Source organism: Malaclemys terrapin, chromosome 20 (assembly GCF_027887155.1).
Source record: "Malaclemys terrapin pileata isolate rMalTer1 chromosome 20, rMalTer1.hap1, whole genome shotgun sequence".
In the NCBI taxonomy this organism is placed as follows: domain Eukaryota; kingdom Metazoa; phylum Chordata; order Testudines; family Emydidae; genus Malaclemys; species Malaclemys terrapin.
The window spans coordinates 13,277,526-13,299,798 of NC_071524.1; the positions used below are offsets into that span (position 1 = coordinate 13,277,526).

Below are 22,273 nucleotides of genomic sequence, written 5' to 3' on the forward strand. Positions count from 1 at the left end.
CTGCCCCACTATGCCCCCGCCTTGGAGAGGAAACCCCTGACTATCGCTGATGAAAGAGATCGCAGATAGCGCATATGGGGGGGCTGGGAGGAGAGGTCCAGAGACTACAGCCCCCCAGAATGCCCCTGCCCTGGCCAGACCAGAGACTACAGCCCCCAGGATGACCATGGGGAGGGCCAGAGACTACAGCCCCCAGAATGCCCCTGCCCTGGCCAGACCAGAGACTACAGCCCCCAGGATGACCATGGGGAGGGCCAGAGACTACAGCCCCCAGAATGCCCCTGGCCTGGCCAGACCAGAGACTACAGCCCCCAGGATGACCATGGGGAGGGCCAGAGACTACAGCCCCCAGAATGCCCCTGGCCTGGCCAGACCAGAGACTACAGTCCCCAGAATGCCCCTGCCCTGGCCAGACCAGAGACTACAGCCCCCAGAATGCCCCTGCCCTGGCCAGGCCAGAGACTACAGCCCCCAGAATGCCCCTGGCCTGGCCAGACCAGAGGCTACAGCCTCCAGGATGACCATGGGGAGGGCCAGAGACTACAGCCCCCAGAATGCAGTGCGGGGGCGGCGGGCGCTCTGGGAACGCCTGTGCGTGCAGACCCTGGGGGCGCCTGCGCAGTGCAACCCGGAAGCATTGGGAGGAGGAGTTGCTGCTGGGGGAGGGGGCAGCGCGCCTGGCCCCTGTCCAGGGGTAAGAGATGGGGAGCGAGGAGAGGGAATGGGGCTGTGGGGGAGGGGCGTGCAGGGGATGGGGCTGTGAGGGTGGGGGAGGGCAGGCAGGGGAGGGGTTATAGGCTGTTGGGGTGGGGGCTGTGGGGGAGGGGCAATAGGGTGTTGGAGGGGGAGGGCGGGCAGGGCAGGGGTTATAGGCTGTTGGGGTGGGGGCTGTGGGGGAGGGGCAATAGGGTGTTGGAGGGGGAGGGCGGGCAGGGCAGGGGTTATAGGCTGTTGGGGTGGGGGCTCGTGGGGCTGTGGGGGAGGGGCAATAGGATGTTGGAGGGGGAGGGCGGGCAGGGCAGGGGTTATAGGCTGTTGGGGTGGGGGTTGTGGGGGAGGGGCAATAGGGTGTTGGAGGGGGAGGGCAGGCAGGGCAGGGGTTATAGGCTGTTGGGGTGGGGGCTGTGGGGCTGTGGGGGAGGGGCAATAGGGTGTTGGAGGGGGAGGGCAGGCAGGGCTGGGGTTATAGGCTGTTGGGATGGGGGCTGTGGGGGAGGGGCAATAGGGTGTTGGAGGGGGAGGGCGGGCAGGGGTTATAGGCTGTTGGGGTGGGGGCTCGTGGGGCTGTGGGGGAGGGGCAATAGGATGTTGGAGGGGGAGGGCGGGCAGGGCAGGGGTTATAGGCTGTTGGGGTGGGGGTTGTGGGGGAGGGGCAATAGGGTGTTGGAGGGGGAGGGCAGGCAGGGCAGGGGTTATAGGCTGTTGGGGTGGGGGCTCGTGGGGCTGTGGGGGAGGGGCAATAGGATGTTGGAGGGGGAGGGCGGGCAGGGCAGGGGTTATAGGCTGTTGGGGTGGGGGTTGTGGGGGAGGGGCAATAGGGTGTTGGAGGGGGAGGGCGGGCAGGGCAGGGGTTATAGGCTGTTGGGGTGGGGGCTCGTGGGGCTGTGGGGGAGGGGCAATAGGATGTTGGAGGGGGAGGGCGGGCAGGGCAGGGGTTATAGGCTGTTGGGGTGGGGGTTGTGGGGGAGGGGCAATAGGGTGTTGGAGGGGGAGGGCAGGCAGGGCAGGGGTTATAGGCTGTTGGGGTGGGTGCTCATGGGGCTGTGGGGGAGGGGCAATAGGATGTTGTGGGGGGAGGGCAGGCAGGACAGGGGTTATAGGTTGTCGGTGTGGTGGGGGCTCGTGGGGCTGTGGGGTATCCGAAGGGATGAACTGGGGGTGGGGTGGGGAGGGTCTGACTTTTGATGGTGTGTTACAAGGACTTCACCCTTGTGTGTGTCTCGCTCACTGAGCATCCCGTGGCAAGGCCCCACCCGACTGGCGTGTCCTTCGTGGCCCGCAAGCCCCCTCCCACCCCCGAATGACCCGATCACTGGTTTCCATCAGTAATGCACGGCGTGGTGGGGACTTGTGCGTCCAGAAACCGGAACCTTCCCTGACCCCCTGCTCATTGGCAAGTGGTTTCCTGCTGGTGGGCAGCAAATGAGATGGGGGTGTCTCTGTCTGGTCTGGTTCAGTTTAAGCATTTTGGGGCAAGGGCCATCTGTTTATACAGCGCCTTGTGCAATGGGGCCCTGTTCTTGGCTGGGCTTTAGGTAGGACCGTACTAAGCATCATGATTAATAACAAGGATCTAGTTGTGAAGTGGCACCCAGGGAACCCCCTGCTGCACAGCTTTGGGGAGACCTCACCTGGGATCCTTTGTTCTGCTTTGGGCACCTCGTTACCAGAAAGCTATTAGCACATTGGAGGGAATTCAGCCACAGGGAGCTGAAAGGATTGAAGTACGGGGCCATGCTGAGAATCAAATATTTAGCTTGACTAAATGAAGACTGGTTTCAGAGTAACAGCCGTGTTAGTCTGTATCCGCAAAAAGAAGAACAGGAGTACTTGTGGCACCTTAGAGACTAACAAATTTATTAGAGCATAAGCTTATGCATCCGAAGAAGTGGGCTGTAGTCCACGAAAGCTTATGCTCTAATAAATGAAGACTAAGAGTCAGTCTTACCTACAGCGCCATGCGGATGAAGGGGTCTACTGGCAGGGAGTTCCCTGCAGGATCGGGTGTGGAGGGCAATGGGGGCCTAGTGGATAGAGCACTGGGGTGGGAATCAGGATACCTTTTCTTGGCTCTGCCACTGTCCTGCTGGATGACTTTGGGCCAAGTCACAGCCCTCTAGGTGCCTTGGTTTCCCGTCTGTAAAACAGTTTGAGATTTACTCCTGAAAAGTGCTAAGTAACAAGGTGGGATTACGAATTAAGCCCTGAAGCGTCTCACCCACAGGGCCGGCACCAGCCCAGCAAGCAGCTGCTTGGGGTGGCCAACGGTGAGGGGCGGCACGTCCGGGACTGAAGCGGTGGCGGTAGAGCTGATCGTGATCACGGCTTTTTTTGCTTTTTTTGCTTTTTGCTGCTCCAGGGCGGCAAAAACCCTGGAGCCGGCCCTGCTCACCCATCAGATGTATCTGGCTGCGGAGGCCTTTCCCCACGTAGGGCCTTTAAAATTAAGGCTGGGCAAAGCACTCGGAGCTATTGCAAGGTGCAGGCCCGGAACAGGAATGGCTCAGGCGTGATCAAACTCACTGGTCTTCTCATCCTATGCTGCGGCTGTCCTAGGTGGTTTGAAACCGATCTTCAAAAGACAGAGCTGCAAAGGTGGGCGGGCTCCCCAAAGGGGTGGCATGGCTGTGAGCCATGGACTGTGCTGAGCGTGGTGCGGTCAGCAGCCCTGTCGCTCCGAGGCTGGGGCGCTGAGTAAGGCCGAGCGCAGGGCTAGGCGGAGCTGTGGCAGCGGCTGATTCTCTGTAAATGAAGCTGTGGCGGGGTGTCCGTTTGCCCCGCAGTAGCTAGGAGAGAGATGGTGGGTGGATTACGCAGGATACTGGCACTGAATTTTCCTCAGGCCATGTCTACACTACAGACCTATGTCAGTATAACAATATCACTCAGGGTGTGAAAAATCCATAACCCCCTGTGTAGACAGCACTACACTGACAGGAGACCTTCTCCCACCGACATAGCTACTGCCTCTCCGGGAGGTGGATTAACTATGCCGATGGGAGAGCTCTCTCCTGTCAGTGTAAGAGCGTCTTCACTTAAGTGCTACAGCTGCATCGGTGCAGTGTTTTCAGTGTAGACGTGCTCTGAGCCAATTGGAGGGGCTGTACACCAGATGTGCAATTCCCTGAGCGCTGATTGGCTGTGAAGGTCTGATTTGCATAACAGTTGTGTGGTTGTGTCTCAGTAACTGTACAGTGATTATATAAATCCTGGGAGTCTGAGAACTGACCTCAGCTTCCTGTCCATGTGCCCATAACAAACATGGCCTCCTCCACTTCTGGCAACCCTCCCCTCCCTCTCAGCTTCCTGGCCATATTCCCACAACAAACATGGCCCCTCCAGTTTCTGACACCCCTTGTTTGGCGCTGCACCGCCCTCTCTAACCTGAGAGTACATATAATGCATCCCCCAAACAAGTGGTCTTTAAGCTGTTGGAGTGGGGAGTGTGAAATGGAGCAGAGGCAATGTGGTGCAGTGGTCCGAGCAGGATTCTTGGGTTCTTTCTATTCTTTTGCCACCGAGACAATGTCACGTAATTTCTGCTCATTGATTTCTCTCATCTGTATAATGGAGACCGCTGTTGTCCTACCTCCTGAAGCACTTTGCCTGAAAAAACACCACCCCATGCTTAGTAGTGTATTGACAAGGGTGGGATCAAGTGGAGCACCAGGGTCCAAAGTGGGGTAGCCACATTTGGGGGGGCTGGTGAGTTCTCTGGGCATCAGGCAAGGAGGCAAAAGGAAAGAAGCCCAGTATAACAACTGTAGGGTTACCATACGTCCGGATTTTCACGGACATGTCCAGCTTTTTGGGCCTCAAATCCTCGTCTGGGGGGAAATCCCAAAAAGCCGAACATGTCCGGGAAAATCGGGACATGCGGGGCCGGCGGTGCTGGGCCGGGCCGGGGGCCAGGCCCGGTGGTGCTGAGCCGGGGGCCGGGGGCTGGGCCGGGGGGTGCTCGGCCGGGGGCTGGCCCGGGGCTGGCACCCCAGGGCCCGAGCCGAGCCAGGCTGGAGACGCCGGGGGGGCGAGACTGGGCCGCGCCTCCTCCCCCCCACCCCAGCTTACCTGCTGCCTGCTTCAGGCTTCCCGCGAATCAAATGTTCGCGGGAAGCAGGGGAGGGGGCGGAGTTGGGGCGGGGACTTTGGGGAAGGGGTGGAGTTGGGGCGGGGCTGGGGGCAGGGCCGGGGCCCCGTGGAGTGTCCTCTTTTTGGACACCTAAACAACTGGGAGGTGAACCTGGTAAGAGCCTTATGCCAGGCTAACCTGCATCTTGGCCTCAGAGTTCATTCAGCTTGGGACATGGTGGTCAACGCATCTGAGCAGCGCGGATACCTCAGTAATGGCACAGCCTATGAGCTCAAACAAGAATCAGCAGGATAGAAATGCCGTAAACAGTTCCTCCACCCCACCCCACGTGTACAGGGAAATTCGACTCGTGTGTGTGTGTGTGTCCTTGCTTCGTCCATGCCCCGCAGTTGGGCTGGGGTTTGAGAGGTGGGGGCTGGGGTTGTGTGGGCCTTACACAAACAAATCAAAAGAGCTTGAAATGTTCCCGGAACCCAGCTTGTATTTCAGACGAGGCAAAGGTGTTGCCTTCTGCCCGAGTCCTGCGGCGCTCATGCTGGATGGTTTGAGGGCGTTCCCTAGTGGGAAGCGGGTTCTCTTACCGGAGGCGAGGTTTGTACGTGTGCTAACCCTCTGGTTTGGCCTGGGGTCGTGAGGTTAGCTGGAAGGAGGAAGGTGCTAATGTGTTGCCCGGAAAAGCTCTGGGGAAGTGGTGGCCCAAAAGGGGAACCCGCTCCTCGGTTGGAGGAAGGAGACTGTCCAAATAGCAACCAGCATTTGCTCTGCGTCAGGACCTTTGCTGCAAATACTCATCAGCCGGGCCTGGCCAGCCTCCTGCAAGCCAGGTATTATCCCCTTTTATGGACGGGGAAACTGAGGTTCAGGGAGGGGAAGGGGCTTGCTCAAGTCGATGCCGTGGCTGGGAGCGGAACCCAGGAGTTCTGACAAGCAGAGTCGAGCTGGTGAGTTCGTTGTCCTTTTGGCCTCTTCTGCTACTGCAGCAGGTGGGGCCCTGGGTTCATCCGTTCCAGTTCAGTCCTGATTCCAGCAGTAGCCTGTCCTGATTGGTTCAGGAAGAGGTAAACCCCTCCTCCCCCAATATTCAACTGACCAATCAGATAGCACTGTACCACTGTCACCCACTGGAGAGGGGGATACCCTCCATCCTGCCCTCAAAAAACTGGTGTTGAAGGGTTCCCTGGAAATACCTGAGCTAGATCAAATTGTTTGGCAAATGCGCTGGTACTCGAGGTTCAGTAGCCCTTGTGACTTCCACCCTTGTGGATGCTTTCCATACCCTTAAATGCCTAATCCCTTTCTGAGTTCTTTGCTTCGGTAATACCCTGCTGCAGTGAGTTCCATAGGTGAACGACACACGATGCGTTAAGCATGCTCAGAGATATGCCCTGGGGTTACCATTTTTGATCTCCAGCTTTCCACCACCCCTCTGCTCTCCAGCCCCTGTGTGCTTGGTGCCTGGGGAGCGGATGGGGCGTGCGGATGCCTGCATCAGATGGGTGGGAGTTCGTAAATGTCAAATTCCTACCTATGCCCTGGCTATAAAACAATTGTCACCTGGCGGGGAAAGGCCTCTGCTGAGCATCACAGGACCAGCCCAGGTTCAGCAGAATCAGACGCTCCCATAGGTGTGGCTGGGATTGAGGCTAATCGAAACTCTGGGCTAGGAGGTGTCGCTTTGTCGCTGTTGTGCGGTCGGGCCGGCTGAGAGACCTAGTGGGGGGAGAGAGGATCCCTTTGCTTTGAAGCGTCAGGCCTAATTGCAAGAGGCATGACGCTATCCCTCCATCTGGTACTTATAACACCCTCTTCATCGCAGCATCCGACTTGTCCCGGGGTGGGTCGTCTGAACGGCTGGATTTGGGTTGAGGAGAGGTGGCCACGCGACCAGGGCTTTGAAAACCCAGCAAACCAGGAGCACTGTTCTAGGACCGGAGCAGAAAGCGCTCCCCCCTCTCATGCGGCATCTGCTGCTTTCCTAGAGCCGGGAGCCCACTTCCCGCTGGGGGCCCAGCTCCGGAGAAGCAGCGAGACATTGCAGCAATGAGCCCGCTGGAAATTCATTGATTGCTGGAGCTTGGGGGGACCTGGGCTGAGTTTGAGAGCAGAGCTGGGATGCTCAGGCAGTTTTCGTGTCTGATCTGATTATGCAGCTGGCTACAGGTGTCAGCAGCTGGTGGGACCCGCCGGAGTGGTGGGCGAGCAGCCGGGGGTGCAGAGCAGGGCTGGTAAATCCCCCTTGTTACTCAGAAGCTTAGGGAGTCAGCTCTGCCCTTGCAAGGTCTTTTGCGGGGGAGTGTTTCAATTCTTAGCCCTATGGAGCCTTCTCCTCTCAGGCATCCCAGACACCCCTCCCTGAGCAGATGGCAGTAGGGTTGCCTGTGTACCAGGGGCTGCTGTCCCTTTAAATGCAGCTTGTCAATCAGTGCAGGGAGGCAAGGGAACGTCTCAAATTGGCAACTCTTTCTTGCAGAAGTGAAATGCGCAGGAGGTGTCTAAAGGCAAGGGAGAAGGCAGATGGCACCAGCTTGGCTTAAAGGGGCACCACAGAATTCACTGGCCCGGTCCTTGCTCTGCTCAGATCTCACTCCTTGTCATAACTCCTGGCGTTCAGAGCCTTGGGGGTCCAGAATACTGCGTCTACACTAGGCTCACCTGGGACCATCTTGCCTCCATCACCTGCTTTCCTCTCCAGCCCTAGCTGCTTCTCGGTTCCTTCCCTCTGAGTTGCCGTTCTAATGGCACTGGAGCAGACCCGGCTGGGAGGAGAGTTGGGGATGGAGGAAGCCCACAGAGCAGTGAAAATTCAGGGTAACTTGGAGAGAGGAAGACAACCAGCGAAGGGAAGCGGGGAGGTTGGAACAGGGGAAGCCGGCCCAGGGGGTGTCGTGTTTGGGAGCGGGTGGAGATGTCTCCTAGGGCTTTGTTTGTATCCTGTGCAGATTTTTTCCCGACTAGCCCCACTTGGCAAACAGGTGGACGTGTGATACCTACATAGTGAGGCTCCAGGGCACGGATTTTTTGTTACTTGCCTACCAGGCTGGGGAGCTGATCCACCACTACGGGGCGCTACTGGAATAGCGAGAATCTCAAGAGGAGAGGGCACTGGGTCTAATCCAGGGGCGGCCACGGACATGCTGGGGACCAGGGGCCTCCCCGCTGGGGTGTGAGGATGATGAATTCTGGCTGCTATTGTAGAGGTTCCTCTCATTGGCTGGGCGGTGGAAGGGTTCGGGTGGCAATTCTCCGCAAGGCGAGAGCTGGTGTTCAGGTCGTAATTCACCTGCTCCTCCTCCTTTCCTTGCGTATCTTCGTCTTCCCTCTGCGTGCTTTGTGGCGACCCCGAACCGCCAGCATCTTCCCCTTCCACTGCTGTACAGCTCCAGGGGCAGCATGTGCCCCGGACCTGCTCGCAGTCTGTGCCCTCTTCGGGGGAGATTCCAGTGGAAAGATGCCCAGAGAGGGGCGCCAAAGTCCCAGACTGACCGGGACTGAAGCCAGGCAAAGATCCAGATCCGCCAACATCTCTCTAGCCAGGCCGGGCTGCGGCTCTTCCGCGACCCCTTCATCATCCAGGGAAGCAGGGGGTTCTGTGGGGCGTCAGAGACGTGCCCAGACATGGGCAGAGGGATACAATTAGGACAGGCACGGAGGCCTGGAATCCTCCTTGCCCTTCGGAGGCCTCCCCTAGAGAGGGAAAAGGACATATTACTGCTGCCGGCTCCAGGAGGTCAAGCGTTTATAGAACAAAAGGACCAGGGTTCTAATCCGGGCTCCCCCCCGTGCGTGGGTGGGATGGTGGTTGCAGGATGAGGGGAGCTGGGCGTGCGCCGTAGAGTCTAGCCCTGCTGGGTATCGCAGTCCAGCCGAGATTCGGGGGCTAAGGCAGTGGATCTGGCTCCACGGGGATGTAGCATGAACATAAGCAGTGCGAAGGTGGCGTCAGCCCTGAGGCCAAGGAGTGTGTCGTCTGCTGCAGAAAGGCCTGGTAGGGGAAGGCGGACACCCCAGCACGCCGCCAGGATAACGGGCGGGAGGATTCTCCGTTGCTTGGAGTCTTTCCAGCAGCTGGGATGTGTCTGTTTCTAGTTCCCCAGGAATTATTATTCTCTGCTCTGAGTTATGCAGGAGGGGCGGGCTGGGTGATTGGAGCGGCCTTCCCATCTGCAATTAACGTGCCCTGGGCTAGGATGTAAGTGCTGGGCGGGTCACACCTTGCCATCCTCCCAGGCTGTCTGCAGAGTCAGGCAGACGTTGCGGTATCAGGTCGCGTGTGGACCATGAAGAGAGAAGGCCCCCAGCTTTCCAGGGGAGGTTTGCCTGCTGCGGCCCTAGCTGGCTGGCCAAACCGAGCCGGGGAGCTCCAGGGAACCTAAAATGTGGGTGCTGCCCCTGCGGCCCGAGAGCGCAGAACTGGGGTTTGGCCTGTGCCGCCATCCCCGGACTCCAGGCCCTCTGGTTTACTGGGCTCCTGCTTCAAACTCTGTCCTGACCCACGGGAGGCGGCAAACGACAGGCTGAGAGGCGGGCATGGCTCACGGTGGGGTTCATACCGGAGACTTTCACCTCTAGGTCCCCAGACCCAGCGGAGCGGGGAGCAGACGCTTGACCCCCACCCGAAGCCAGAGGGTGGCATGCAGACCCCTCCCTGGCAGGGCAATCTGTGCCTCCAGGCTGGCGCGGAGGCCAAGGAGGGGGCGTTGGCGCTGGGTGCTCCATGTGTTCAGCCAGTGGGATAATCTCTCCCCCCCCCCCCCCTCCCAGCAGCCCGGCCCTGCCCTTGCGCCTCCGGCCAGGCTGGGGAACAGCTCCACGCTCCCTAACCGGGAAGCCCCTGGGTAGGCTGAGGTTCTGCTGTCATCCATATATGGGCATGCCCCAAACTCGGCCTTCTGATTGGCTGCCAGCTCCATGCATATGTCTGTCAACAAATGGCTGGAGCAGCCGCGAGGGGGGGGGGGGCGGGGGTCGGGATCAAAGGCCCCTATTGTAGTGTAGGGACCGGCGGGCCCGAGTAATGGGGGCGCTGCCCCTTTAAGGACCAGGAGCCAGCTGGAGCTGGGGGCCCTGGGGGGGCAGATGCCGGGACCGCCCAGCCCTGGGTGGCTCCGCTGCCGATCCCCCCCCCCCCGCCCCTCCGGAGGCTGCTGCAACCTGTGGCTGGCCGGGCCCCAGCAGGGACCGGGCGCGGATCGGACCCCGCCTTGGGGGCTCGGGTAAGGCGGCGGGGCCCCGCGGGGCTGGGAGGGGGGGCGAGCCTCGGGCTTTGAACCCCCCCCCCCCCGGGGGCCGCCACACGCTGGGCTGGTAACTCGCCACTTCCTGCCCTAGGCCGAGCCGTCCCCGGGCTGGGCCTGGTGTGGGGTGGGGGCGCACCCCCCCCCCAAGGCGGATTAGCCCCATTCTACAGGTCAAGGGGGGGGGAAACTGAGGCACGGGGCGACTAAGTGACTTGCCCAAGGTTGCCCCGGGGATAGGGTGACTAGACAGCAAGTGTGAAAAATCAGGACGGGGGTGGGGGGTAATAGGAGCCTATATAAGAAAAAGACCCCAAAATCGGGACTGGCCCTATAAAATCGGGACATCTGATCACCCTACCCGGGGAGGGGGCTGTGTGGTGGAGCAGCCAGGACTCCCAGCGCTGTGCCTTATCCACCAGACTCCCCCTGCCCCCAGCGCCGGGGGCTGGGTCCGTATTAGCCCCGTGGGGAAAGCCAGCTGGATCTCCGGCATGGGCCTGATTCTTGGGGTTGGTTTCCTCCCAAATTCTGGCTTCGATTTCCAGAGCTGTTTGTTTATTTTTAACTTCAAATGGGACCTCCAAAAAAAAAAAAAAAACCCAACCCCAATCTGCTCCAGAACCAGCAAAAGGGGAGGGGAAATGAATTCTTCCTCTTAGGGGAGGGACGCCTCCCAAATGGAGACCCTGGGTCCCCCCCCCCGGGTGGGGCGGACAGGTGCAACCACTGGCCCCTCTGAACTCGAAAAGCAAGTTGGCTTGGGAGAGGCAAGGGGGAATTCGGGCAAGGTCTGAGGGGGGTCCGAGTGGTACCCTCACCCCCCACTCCCAAACCACTCTTCTGCCAGCAGCATGGCACCTGTGGGTGAAAGGGCCCAGCGGATAAGCCCTTAGGGGACAGTCTTGGGGCCTGTCCCATCCCCTGTCCATCAGGGTCATGCTGCTCTGTGCCTGGTTAAAATAACGCCACCTGAAGGGTGGGAGTCAAACCTGCCCCAGCAGGGCTGGCTGGCTGCATGAATGGGGGTTGGGGAGCCCACCCAGGGATCCTGAGGGGCAGTTTGTGCCCCCGTCCCACCTGTAGGAGTCAAGCCATCAGCCGTTCAGCTGAACATAGGGATAGCTGCAGGCTGGGTAGCTAGAGGATCTCGTCCCCCGACTCCCCGGCTTCAGACCCAAAGCCAGCCTTGCCCTGCCCCGGGTTAGGCAGAGGCTGCCGCCGTGCGCTGGTTATTGCAGTTCTCTGCTCGGGTTTCTGGGAGCGTCTGGTGCTGGCCGTGGCCATGCGCAGGACTCGGTGCCTTTCTCCGCTGTTCTGATCGGTTATGGCAGCGCCTGTCTGTGATCCAAAGGGCGCAGTCGGCTATGCTCCCTCCAGAGCCCAGTGGAAGACCGGCTTGCATGCCACTCTGGCCAGTGCCAGTGAGTCCCATGGACTTCCATTACTGGGGTGGGCATGGTCTGTGGGCCCTCAGCATAACAGTACCTAGAACTGCTGAGCTGTCCCTCTCCAAAGGCGTGATGTCCCCATTTTACAGGTGGAGAAACTGAGGCACGGAGGGGCAGGGACATGCTAAGAGTCTCACATGGAGCCGAGGCAAAGCTAGGAATGGAACCCAGGAGTCCTGGACCCCATCTGCTGGAGCAGTCTGCTTGGCCTGGGATGTTGGCGGGATGCTCCAGCCGCCCCATTGGCTCCCCAACTCTTGCTTTTAAATGCCTCTCTGACGTCTCCCTCTTTTGATGCCAGTGGGAGATCAGGCTCCATGTTGCCCCCCCCAGGTCTGCCTTTGACTGGCCCAAGCTTCTGTGAGGGCACCTGGCTGCTACCCCTTCATCCGCCTGCGCTTATCAGTAGAGCTCTGTCCCCCGGCTCCGGCAGTGCCCCCGACCTGTGGAGTGAGACTAAGGGTCAAATGCAGGTTTCTTTCCCCACTCCCACGCCTCCTTAGCAGGGGCAGGATAGTGAAACTGAATGTGTAATGAAAGGAGTTTGGGTTTATCCCAATGAACTTGTGGAACTCACTGCCACATGATCCAGTTGAAGCCAAGCGTTCGGATGGCTCCAGACAAGGATTGGGGGGCGTTTATGTGGATAACGGCGCCGCCTACAGATCGATTTGGTAGGATATAGGTGTAAGTTTCGGAGGGATCTAAGATCTGGTACCTCAGAGAATGAACTGATGGGTTGGTGGAAGGGGGAAGCTTTCCGGGGGCAGCTATTCCATAATTGTCCCTGGGGGTTTCTTGCACCTCCCTGCGAAGCAGCCGATGCTGGCCACTCTTGGAGCCGGGATACCAGGGTAGATGGGCTCCTGGTCTGATAAATTCTTCTGTGCGTCTCTAGCCTTGCTGGCCCGGGGAGCGGGTTCTTTGTCCAGTCTGTCTCCCAGGAACTCGTCCCAACGGATGGGCAGCTGCCTCGGACGCGGGCAGTTGGTCGATGTGCAAATCGCTTCTGCGACCATGCCCGGGATAAGGGAGACTCGATGCAGCCCCGGGAGCAGAATCCGTCTTCAAACCGCCTCCCACCTGCCTGCTGTGGCTCCCCTAGAAGTACTGAAAGTGCCTCACCCTAGCTATGGCCCGCAGACCTCCCACCACGCATGAACAGATTAGGCCCAGCGGGCAACGTTGGCTGCTCCCAGCCCTTAACTCCTAGTTCCCCCTCATATTGTGTTTTGTCAAATGAAGATACCATCAGGTTGGAGGATAACACCCCGTTCTTTCCACAGCATTTGGAAACGGCGGGGGGGGGGGAGGGGGAGAGGAGATTGTGGCTGAACAAGGGACTTGGGAGTCAGGACTCCTGGGTTCTGTTTTTGGCTCTGGGATGGGGGGAGTGGGGCCTAGTGGTTAGAGCTGTGGGGTCTGGGAGCCAGGACTCCTGCGTTCTTGGCTCTGGAGGGGGAGTGGGGCCTAGTGGTTAGAGCTGTGGGGTCTGGGAGCCAGGACTCCTGCGTTCTTGGCTCTGGAGGGGGAGTGGGGCCTAGTGGTTAGAGCTGTGGGGTCTGGGAGTCAGGACTCCTGCGTTCTTGGCTCTGGAATGGGAGTGGGGCCTAGTGGTTAGAGGTGTGGGGCCTGGGAGCCAGGTCTCCTGCGTTCTTGGCTCTGGAGGGGGAGTAGGGCCTAGTGGTTAGAGGTGTGGGGTCTGGGAGCCAGGACTCCTGCGTTCTTGGCTCTGGAGGAGGAGTGGGGCCCAGTGGTTAGAGCTGTGGGGTCTGGGAGCCAGGACTCCTGCGTTCTTGGCTCTGGAGGGGGAGTGGGGCCTAGTGGTTAGTTGTGGGGGGGCTGGGTGTCCGGACTCTTGGGTTCTACCAGCTCTGCCATGGAGTCACTGTCTCCCTGCCCCAAGACCTGTCTCCCTTCCCTTGTGGAGGAAGCCGGGCTATGCTTGTGCTCGCTGGAAGTGAGGGACTTACTCCCCTGGACATGTAGGGAGCAGCATCGACTCCAAGAAGAACCCGGCCCCGCCACAGGCAGCCTCAGACTGGCACGTAGCAGGCGCTGGGCCAGCGCTCTGGTGTCGCTTGCAGGTGGCCAGCATCTAACCACAGTCCTGCGGGGGGGTCTGTGCCCGGTTGTCATCCCTAGCAAGGGGTCCCTGGCTGTGCTGCGCTCAGTTGTGGCTGAATGGGAAGAGGTGGCATCAGGGAGGGGGCACTGTAGCCTGTCCTCCCTTGAGGGCACGGCCTGTGATTCTGTCCCGCCTCCCCGGGGGCTTTAGGCTGCAGAGGAAGGGATGCAGTCCTTCATACCTGAATGCCTCCTGGTAGGTGGGGTGCAGGCTGTGGGCATGAGCCCCTGGTGCTGCCCCAGGCCTTGGGGTCGGTGGGGGCAGACTCTGGACCTGGGCCCCATGGCGCTTCTCCAGGGGCAGACTGTGGGCATGAGATTTGGGGTACATTCTCATTGGGGCCTGAATTCCTGCCTCAGCCCCGTCTGGCCTCTTGACCCCAGAGCGGGGGTCACAAGTTAGTCTGGTTAGTCTGTGGGTAGGGGATGGTGGCTGGCGCTCTCCCCGGCAGTCAGGGCTGACCCCAATGCCCCAGCGTGGTGCTAGGGGGCGCTGTGCTGCAAGGAGCGGGACGTGGGCTCAGTAGGGGGCTCTCCCCTGGCAGTCCGGGCTGCCGGAGACACCATCTTTCTGATAATACCTGAAACGGAGACTGTGGCCATTCAAAAGAAAAATCCGTTGCACTTTTTGCGCAAAGTGGAAGGGTTAACCCCAGCGTCTGTGCAAAATTCAGACTTGTGCCTCCGGGAGCTTGTCCTGCCGTTTCAGTTTGATAGGGGATACTTCACTTCCTGTCCCACACATCTATCCTGTGGCTGTGTGCTGTTAAACAGCTGCCATGTTCCGCCCCAGAGGTGGCTGCATTTCAGTGGTGATGTGTACTGCATGGAACCAAGACCAGGACTTGACCTGAGAGGCACCATGGGGACTTGTGGAGGGTGAAAGGCCCCATAGCGACGGGAGATGGGGCGGGCAGCATGTGTGGGGTAGGATAGGAGGGCATCTTCCTAGCTGTTAATCCCTGCAAAGTGCTCATTGCAAGTGAGCTTCGGTTCGGTAACTTGGGCTGCGAGGGTTGATGGCCCCCAGTCCTGTTTTGCACATTACAGCCCCGCAGACAGAGGAAGGGTGGGCATCGTGTGCCGTGGCCCGAAGCGCTGGTGCTCCGGGGCTGGGGAACGGGCCCAGGGGGCGCGATCTCGACGTGGTATTGTGTGCTTGTGCCCATCACCTGTCTGAGTGCTCCCAGGCCACGCTGGTTCGTACGGACCAGCTTCCCCAGGGGTCTGGATCCGGCCAACTGCTACCCTGGTGCTCGGTAGGGCACGAAGACCCGTCTTTCTGTTAGCGAATTCCCTGCCCTCTGTGCCCGGAAGGGGGTGGTCCAGGCAACGAGGGGTCAGCTAGTGACCGTGCTGCCGGGGGAACTCGCGACGGCTGCTGGGGGACGGACTGACTCACCCAAATGATGAGGGAGTGGATCCGCCCACTCCCAGCTGTGTATGGGGAGCCTTGGCAGCCCGCCCACAGCCCCCCGTGCTGGAGCAGCGGCAGAGTGTGGCAAAGGCCTGGCATAGCGCGAGAGTGGCTGTGAGAGAGAGGGGACAGTGGTGGGAGTCAGCAGGAGGGAGGTGGGAGAGCTTGAGACAGAGGGGTGCATGTGGCCCATTCTCTTAGCGCCGCCAGGCAGCCCCCAGACTCTGACCCACCGAGCTGCAGTCCGGAACCTCGGTACAAATCAGGCGTGACACCGAGAAGGCAGGATCGAGCCTGGGACACCCCGTGGCTGGCGCGCTGGGCCAGGGTGGGTGGCGGGGAGTTGGTTTTTGCGCGCCGCAGCAGGCTCCGCTCGGAGAAGGCCTGGGATGCGGGGAGCGAGGTTTCCCGGTATGCTGCGGCGTGATCGGTTTCCGGCCTGCCTCACCGACTCTGCAGGCCGGCCCGGGACCGCGGGAGTCGAGGTCTCTCTCCCTGGGAGAGGCAGAAATCACACACGCTGGGGAAGGGAGCGTGTCTGGGAGGCACAGAGCCAGCTGCGGGTTTTCCCGGCTGCTCCCCTGAGCTCTGGCCCCCACTGCTGCAGAGAGACTCTGCCAGCTTTCTCATGCCCGCGTGGTAGGCTGGCCCCTGCGGCAGGTCCCGCACCAGAATCCCGAGCTTCCTCCATGTGCCCGCTGCCTGGATCGATCCCCCTTTGCACCTACGTGCGCTTGTGCCCGTTCTCCAGGGGTCGTGTCTGTTCACAGAAGTCTGGAGCATCTCATGAAGGCTCTTTATTTTGAAGGTCACATTGATGTTCATGTGGGTTAAAATTAATGTGTGTCCCCCCCAGATGTGTCCCTAAGCTGCTGTTGAGGAGAGTGAAAAAAACTCGTTGGGGGCAACCCAGGCTTCCCTGCCCCACAGATCCCTCCCTAGCCCTCTTCTCTTCAAGGCTTGAGGGCGGTCAGGTCCCTTCCCAAGCTCCAGGCGATTAGGGTTCTAGGATTTGCTGTTCTAGCTCTGGGCACTGTTTTTTCCGCATGGTAGCGACCGATCCTGTTTTGCTCTTGGCCTTAACGGTGTCCTGTGGCAGAGAGTTCCGCAGGCTCACGGCACACCGTGAGAACATGTATTCCCTCTGACCCCTTAGGAACTTACTGCCTTTCCATTTGGCCGGCTGCCCCCTCCTCCTCATCTCAGGAGATTGGGCGAACGGAAGCCCCCGACCCGCTTCCCCTAGCGGGCTTGTTCCATCATAGCTGCCTCTCGAAAGGAGCCATCCCCAGTGGAGGCTCGTACTCCTAGATCCTTGAGTCCGGGGTGGGCGAACCCCCGGGCTGGTTCCCAAGCTGGCAGAGCGATTCGTTTCCAGCCAGCCTCTCTGATCAGTGTCTGTCTCTCCCTTTCCCCAGGTGGCTCCGAGCCGGTGAAGATCTCGGTGTCCGGCACCAGAGCGCCATGAGCTAGGGGGGCACCACCTGTGCCATGAGCCCGGGATGGATCAGAACACCTTCTCGCACATCCAGCTGTGGTGCCCGCGGCCCTTCGGCACCTACTCCCAGAACAAGCCGTGCGGCGGCAGCCCGGTGAAGAAGCCCTTTGGGGACTTCGCCTGCAGAACCAAGGAGGGGGAGGACAGCGGGGAGGCCTGCTCTGAGAACACCCCGCCCGCCCCGGCCCCGCCGCCTCCCCTGGTTTCCCCCAGCCCCAGCCAGGGGGAGGAGGGCCGGGTGCTGCTGGACACCTGGTACGTCATCAAGCCAGGCAACACCAAGGAGAAGATCGCCTTCTTCGTGGCCCACCAGTGCAGCAGTAGCAGCCGCACCAGCACCATGAAGGTCAAGGGCAAATGGGGGAGCGACAGCTCGAAGGCCAAGCGCCGGCGGCGCTCGCATGACCCCAGCAAGGGCAAGCCGTGCCCGGGGAAGGACAAGGACGGCAGCAAGGAGGCGGAGGACGTGTACCTGTGCCCGGAGGCCCACGCCGAGCCGGGCGGCGACACGGACCTGCTCTCCGTGGCCGAGATGGTGGCCCTGGTGGAGCAGCGGACGGCGCTGGCTCTGCAGAGCTACTCGCGGCCTTGCGCCGGGGGGGCGCCCGCGGCCCCGGCCTCCCCCGTGGTGTTCCTCTCTGCAGATCAGGAGCAGGCGGACGGGGAGAAGAAAGTGGCGGGCGGAGGTGGGGGCCAGGACTGCAGCCGGGTGGCCGAGGCGGTGGCCCATTTCGAGTCGCAGCAGGAGGAGCGGAGCGTCGAGGCGGCTGAGTGTGTGGCCAACTCCCAGCATAGCCCCGGCGAGGTGCGCATCGCCTTCCGCATCTCCAGCAGCCGGGACCCTCGCTCGCCCCCCGAGGTGGGCTCCGGCGCCCGCCCCAACTGCATGTTCATGAGCTGCGGCACCGGGGGCTCTGCCACCGGCTCCGGCGCCCATGCCAAGGACAAGATCACTTGCGACCTCTACCAGTTGATCAGCCCCTCCCGCGACTCCCTGCCCAACAATGTGGACTTCCTGCTGTCCAGTGCTGCGCCCAAGGGCGACGGGGCCAGCGAGCCGCCCGATTTGGAGATGAACTGCGGCGAGAGCCAGGCCTTGCCGGGCAAGCTGGACGCCGTCCCTGAAGGCAGGGCCGGGGAGAAGCTGGGGGGGCCAGCGGCGACGCCCCGGGACTGCGTGGCCGGCTTCCACGTGGACGTGGTGGTGACGGGCGTGGTGGATCAGTGCGTCTTCTTCGGCAAGGACAGCACCAAGAACATGAAGGAGGAGACGGTGTGTCTGACGGTGGGGTCCCCCACCCCGGACGGGCTGTGCTCCGCCTGCGAGGATCCACCCCCCGGCCAGCTCTTCTTCCTTCACGCCCAGCCCCCCCGGCCCGAGGACACCCGGGAGGCTGCCGGCTCCCTCCTGGACAGCAAGAACACCGGCGAGGGGGGCGTGGAGTGGCCGGATGGGCCCGGGCTGGAGCCAGCGGCCTCGGACACCTCGCTGTGCCGTCTCTACCGGCACGTCTCCCACGACTTCCTGGAGATCCGCTTCAAGATCCAGCGGTTGCTGGAGCCCCGTCAGTACATGCTGCTGCTCCCCGAGCACATCATGGTGAAGATCTTCAGTTACCTTCCCACCCAGTCGCTGGCCGCCTTGAAATGCACCTGCCACTACTTCAAATCCATCATCGAGACGTTCGGCGTGCAGGCCACGGACTCCCGCTGGAACCGGGACCCGCTGTACCGGGACGACCCCTGCAAGCAGTGCAAGAAACACTACGAGAAGGGGGACGTGTCCCTGTGCCGCTGGCACCCCAAGCCCTACCACCACGACTTGCCTTACGGACGCTCCTACTGGATGTGCTGCCGGCGCACGGACAAGGACACGCCGGGCTGCCGGGTGGGGCTGCACGATAACAACTGGGTGCTGCCCTGCGACATGCTGAGGGACCGAGCGGCCAGGCGGGAGGACGGGAGGTGAGGTGGGGCGGACGGGCGCTGGGGCGGGAGCCCATGAGGTCTCGTGAGTGCGTGCGTGTGTGTGTGTGTGTGTGTGGGGTTTGGTTTGTTTGCCTGGCTGTCTGGTGCTGATCTCGGCTGCAGCCCTTCCCAAAAGAAATTGACTCGCCCACCTGCAAAATTATACAGGGCCGGGGCCAGATCGCCTCCTCCCCCTGCTACTACAGCCGCCAGCCCCGCCCGCCTGCCTTGGGCAGGGGGTCCTTGCTGTGCCCCGGCTTTGCAGCTCGTTGGCGGCTGTGAATTCTCCTGCTAGCTGCCCACCCTTGTGTCCAGCCCCTCTCATCCGCTGCTCCTACCTGCTTGGTGAGCACTGGTACGTCATCGGTGGATTCACCTGAAATCTCCTTCTCCAGCCCCCGTTGCTGGAGCAGCGCTCCCCTCAGCCCAGCTCTACCCTGCTGCCAGCGGGCACGTGGCAGCGACCGGCGGGAGCACGTGATCGGAGCCAGGTTCTGCTGTCTGAAGCTGTGAAACCCCCACCGCCACTAGGGCCCGCTCTTCCCATGGCCTCGTTCGGGGGTCAGTGATTAGGCTCCAAGAGAGGGCGCTGTGCTCCCGGCCCCGCAGGCTGGCACGGCGAGCGTCACGCCGGCTGGGGGTCCCGTTTCCAATCCAAGCCGCTCGTGCGAACACATATCGGGGGGCAAGAAATCAGCCTCCGGAGAGAGAGAGAGAGGCGGGCCCACTGCTGCTTGGTAGAACCTGTCAAGCCGAGGCCGGCCTGCCCCACCCGCGGCTTGCTGGGGCTCAGAGCCAGCCAGTGGGTCACAGCAGCAAGGGAGCTGGGGGTGGGGATCCCCATCCCTCCGTGATGGCACCCCCCCAAAGAGAGAGCCCCCTTTGTCCCCATCCCTGCCTATATGCGGCCGCCTCTCCGGAGCTGTTGGCAGTTTGCCGTGACCGTGGGTTTCTTAGCACGGTGGCCACCAGTTGACTTTGCCAAGCTGCTGGGACGCGTGGGTTCTCAGCGAGAGGGGGTGGCGGCTGCCGGCCTCCCTCCGGCCATCGGCTGGTCCCTCCCCTTTTCTTCTAGCCGCGTTGCTTGTGGAAGGGGGGATTGGCAGTGGGGGTCGGCCCCAGCCTGGCCGGCGTCACTGGCTCTTTGGGGTCCAGATCTGTAACTCGAACCCCCATATGGCAAAGGAACCCGGCTCTCCCCTCCCCACAGGCCGGAGCGGCCCAGTGCCAGGGGAGGGTGGGCGTTTCCGTAACCACCGGGCCAGCCCCACAGCTGGAGTGAGTCGGCCTGGGCCTGTTGGCTTCACTGGTGCCACCCGGCGTGCCAGCTGGGGGTCTGGCCCTCGGCCTCCCCCCGTGCCTGGAACTGGGGCTAACAGCCAGAGCGGCCTTTCACCCTGCCTCTTTGCCCCCTGGGGTCCTGATCCCCGCCCCCTACACGGCCTTATCCCCTCATTGTTCCATCTCCATCCAGCCGGGTGCTGGACTCCCACCCACTGCGTCTCCCCCAGCTGCGGACCGTGCCTCCTTTTTGCAGCCTTTTCATTTGAACCCACAAAAGGTATCTCCTCTCCCCCCCGGCTCCCCCACCACAAGTTGCCTTGAAATCCTAGCCCTGGTGTCTTGGCTTACGCACGAGTACGGTGGGGCGGCACCCATTCTCGTGTCGCCGGGCTCATGCGGCCAACGGCTGCACCTCAATTCCCAGCTAGTGTCGTGGTCCGAAACCAGGGGGCCGTCCCCTGCCCTCCACGTCGGGCCCATTTGCATCCCCCCCGCCCCCCTTGCCCTAAGGAGGCTGTCGGCCTGTGGTGCTCTAGTCCCCAGGTGCCGATCCGGTTCCGGATCCCCCAGCCCGGGCACAGCTCCGCCTGGTATTTATACGCCTGTCTCTGTGCATGTGTGACATTTCAAATGACTGTTGAGTGGAAAACAAATTAAACAGCAGAAAAACTGACTCTGGGGGTGATTTTTTTTTTGCCCTCGTCCCATCCCCTGGCAAAAAGGGGCTTTTGGAAGTTAGAGAAATTGCCCCCCCCCGCTTTGCTGGCTCTCCCCTCCAAAATAAAATGAATCATGTCCCCCTGCCACCCAGCCGTGTGGCATTAAAGGCTGGTAATGCATTCACCATCTTAATGCCGACCTTTTCCTAGGATAGCTCTTCACAGCGCACTCCTCCTGCCCCGTTCTTCCATGCACGAAAGAGTTAGCGGCATTCAGGGTTGTGTCGGAGGCAGCTCCCGTCGAAATGAAGCGGGCAGTCCGGCCATCTGAACTATTATTTCAGGCTCTCTGCAAACTCAGGCAGCGGCTGCCTCACTTCCCCTCGGGTCGCGTGGGAGGAGCAGCTGGAGCTGCGGCGCCATTTGAAGAACTAAAGTGAGACGCAAGAGGCAAACTGGTGGGAACATTTCGATAAGAATGAAAAAAATGGTTTGGGCCAAAATTGGCTGTGGGAAATTTGGAACTGCTGGGGGAAAGCAGAAATATTGCAACGGGGCTGTCCTGGGAGTGCCTCATGGGAGTGGTAGTTTGGGTGTTTCCTGCTCCTAGTCCCTCGGAGCTGGGGGCCGGACGATTGCTTCCAAGACGCACCCCGCTCAGGGAGAGGGGCCACTGGCTGCAATGCGGGAGATGAAGTCCAGTGGGGAAGTCTGGCCCATAAAGGGCAATGGGCAAACGAGGCAGCTCCCATGAGCCTCTCTGATTTGAAATCATTTGCGGGCGGGCTGGGTTTTTGGGATGATCCAAATCTAAGTTGTCTGCAGGAAGCAGATGCCTTTTGTGAACTATTGCCTTTACTTCTTAACCCAATTACCCATCCAAAAAAAACAAGTTTGGGGGGACATTTTCCAAGCCCCCCTTGTGGCCAACGAGGTGTGTCCTTGCCCCCACCCTGGCTAGATTTTCACTTCCCCTTCGCTCTGGGAAATGCCCCCCGTCCACAGTGTATTGTGGCGGGAGTTGGCTGGCCGTTCTGGGCCCGTGGGATGATGGTGGGAAGGCGTTGGAGGACGAGCCGTGCTCGTCCGGAGCTAGCCTGCATCCGCACTGCAGGGCGGGCGAGTTGTGCTAACGCGAATGTTAGCCCAGCGGGCGTTCCTGGCCCTGCTGCGCCGTGGACGGTAGGTGATTGAGGAGCAATGCTTAGGTTCTAACTCAGGATAACTCTGCAGTGAAGACAAGCCTTTAATTGTGTGTATTCACAACAGGCGTGGCAGTGCTGGGTAAGCTGCCACCCGCCCTCCTAGCGTTTGGCCCGAGGGGAGGGTCGCTGCAACTTACAGCTGCCAATTCAAAGCTGATCTAGCCCCGGTTGCTTCCCACGCTGCTCCATTGACCAGTGGGACTCCCTGCCACATGATGCTACGGAGACCCAAGAGTTGAGGGGGACGCTGAAAAGGACTGGGCGCTTCTCTGGCTAACGAGCATCTTGACTCAGCCTAGCAAATGCTGAACTAGTCCCCGAAGGGCCGTGAACCAGCCTGCTTCTGGGCAGGACCCAGCCACTGCTAGGGGTCAGGAGGGAATTCCTGGAGGGCGAACTGCCCCCCTGCAGGGATCTTTGCACCTTCCTCTGGCACTGGCCACCGGCAGGCTGGGCAGCCCCTGGTCCGATGCAGCCTGGTGGCTCCGCTCACCTATGGGTAGGTGGCCTCAGGCTGGCTGGGCGCATAGGGTCTGGGGCCCAGCTTCATGAACCCCCTCTCTGGTCCTATTATGGCCAGCAGTTGCTGTACCAAGCTGGACGGGGTGGGTGAGGCCTTG

The 22,273-nt window shown here is 60.9% G+C and overlaps 1 protein-coding gene across 4 annotated transcripts; it reads left to right on the forward strand.

The window, feature by feature from the left end:
* The first annotated feature begins 590 nt into the window (after positions 1 to 590).
* FBXO46 (F-box protein 46) lies at positions 591 to 20,462 on the forward strand. 4 transcript variants are annotated; one of them, XM_054009846.1, is made up of 2 exons: positions 591 to 694; positions 16,458 to 20,462. In XM_054009846.1, the coding sequence occupies exon 2, from the start codon at positions 16,542 to 16,544 to the stop codon at positions 18,504 to 18,506; it is 1,965 nt and encodes a 654-aa protein (XP_053865821.1). In that variant the 5' UTR covers positions 591 to 694; positions 16,458 to 16,541; the 3' UTR covers positions 18,507 to 20,462. The 4 variants fall into 4 exon arrangements, with proteins under 4 accessions (XP_053865821.1, XP_053865820.1, XP_053865823.1 ...); XM_054009845.1 differs by lacking the exon at positions 591 to 694 and adding an exon at positions 9,766 to 10,023; XM_054009848.1 differs by lacking the exon at positions 591 to 694 and adding an exon at positions 10,771 to 11,468.
* The last annotated feature ends 1,811 nt before the right edge of the window (positions 20,463 to 22,273 follow it).

Bases quoted from the DNA above. Each gene is read 5' to 3' on its own strand.
- FBXO46 (XM_054009846.1), top strand. From the start codon at position 16,542: ATGGATCAGAACACCTTCTCGCACATCCAGCTGTGGTGCCCGCGGCCC.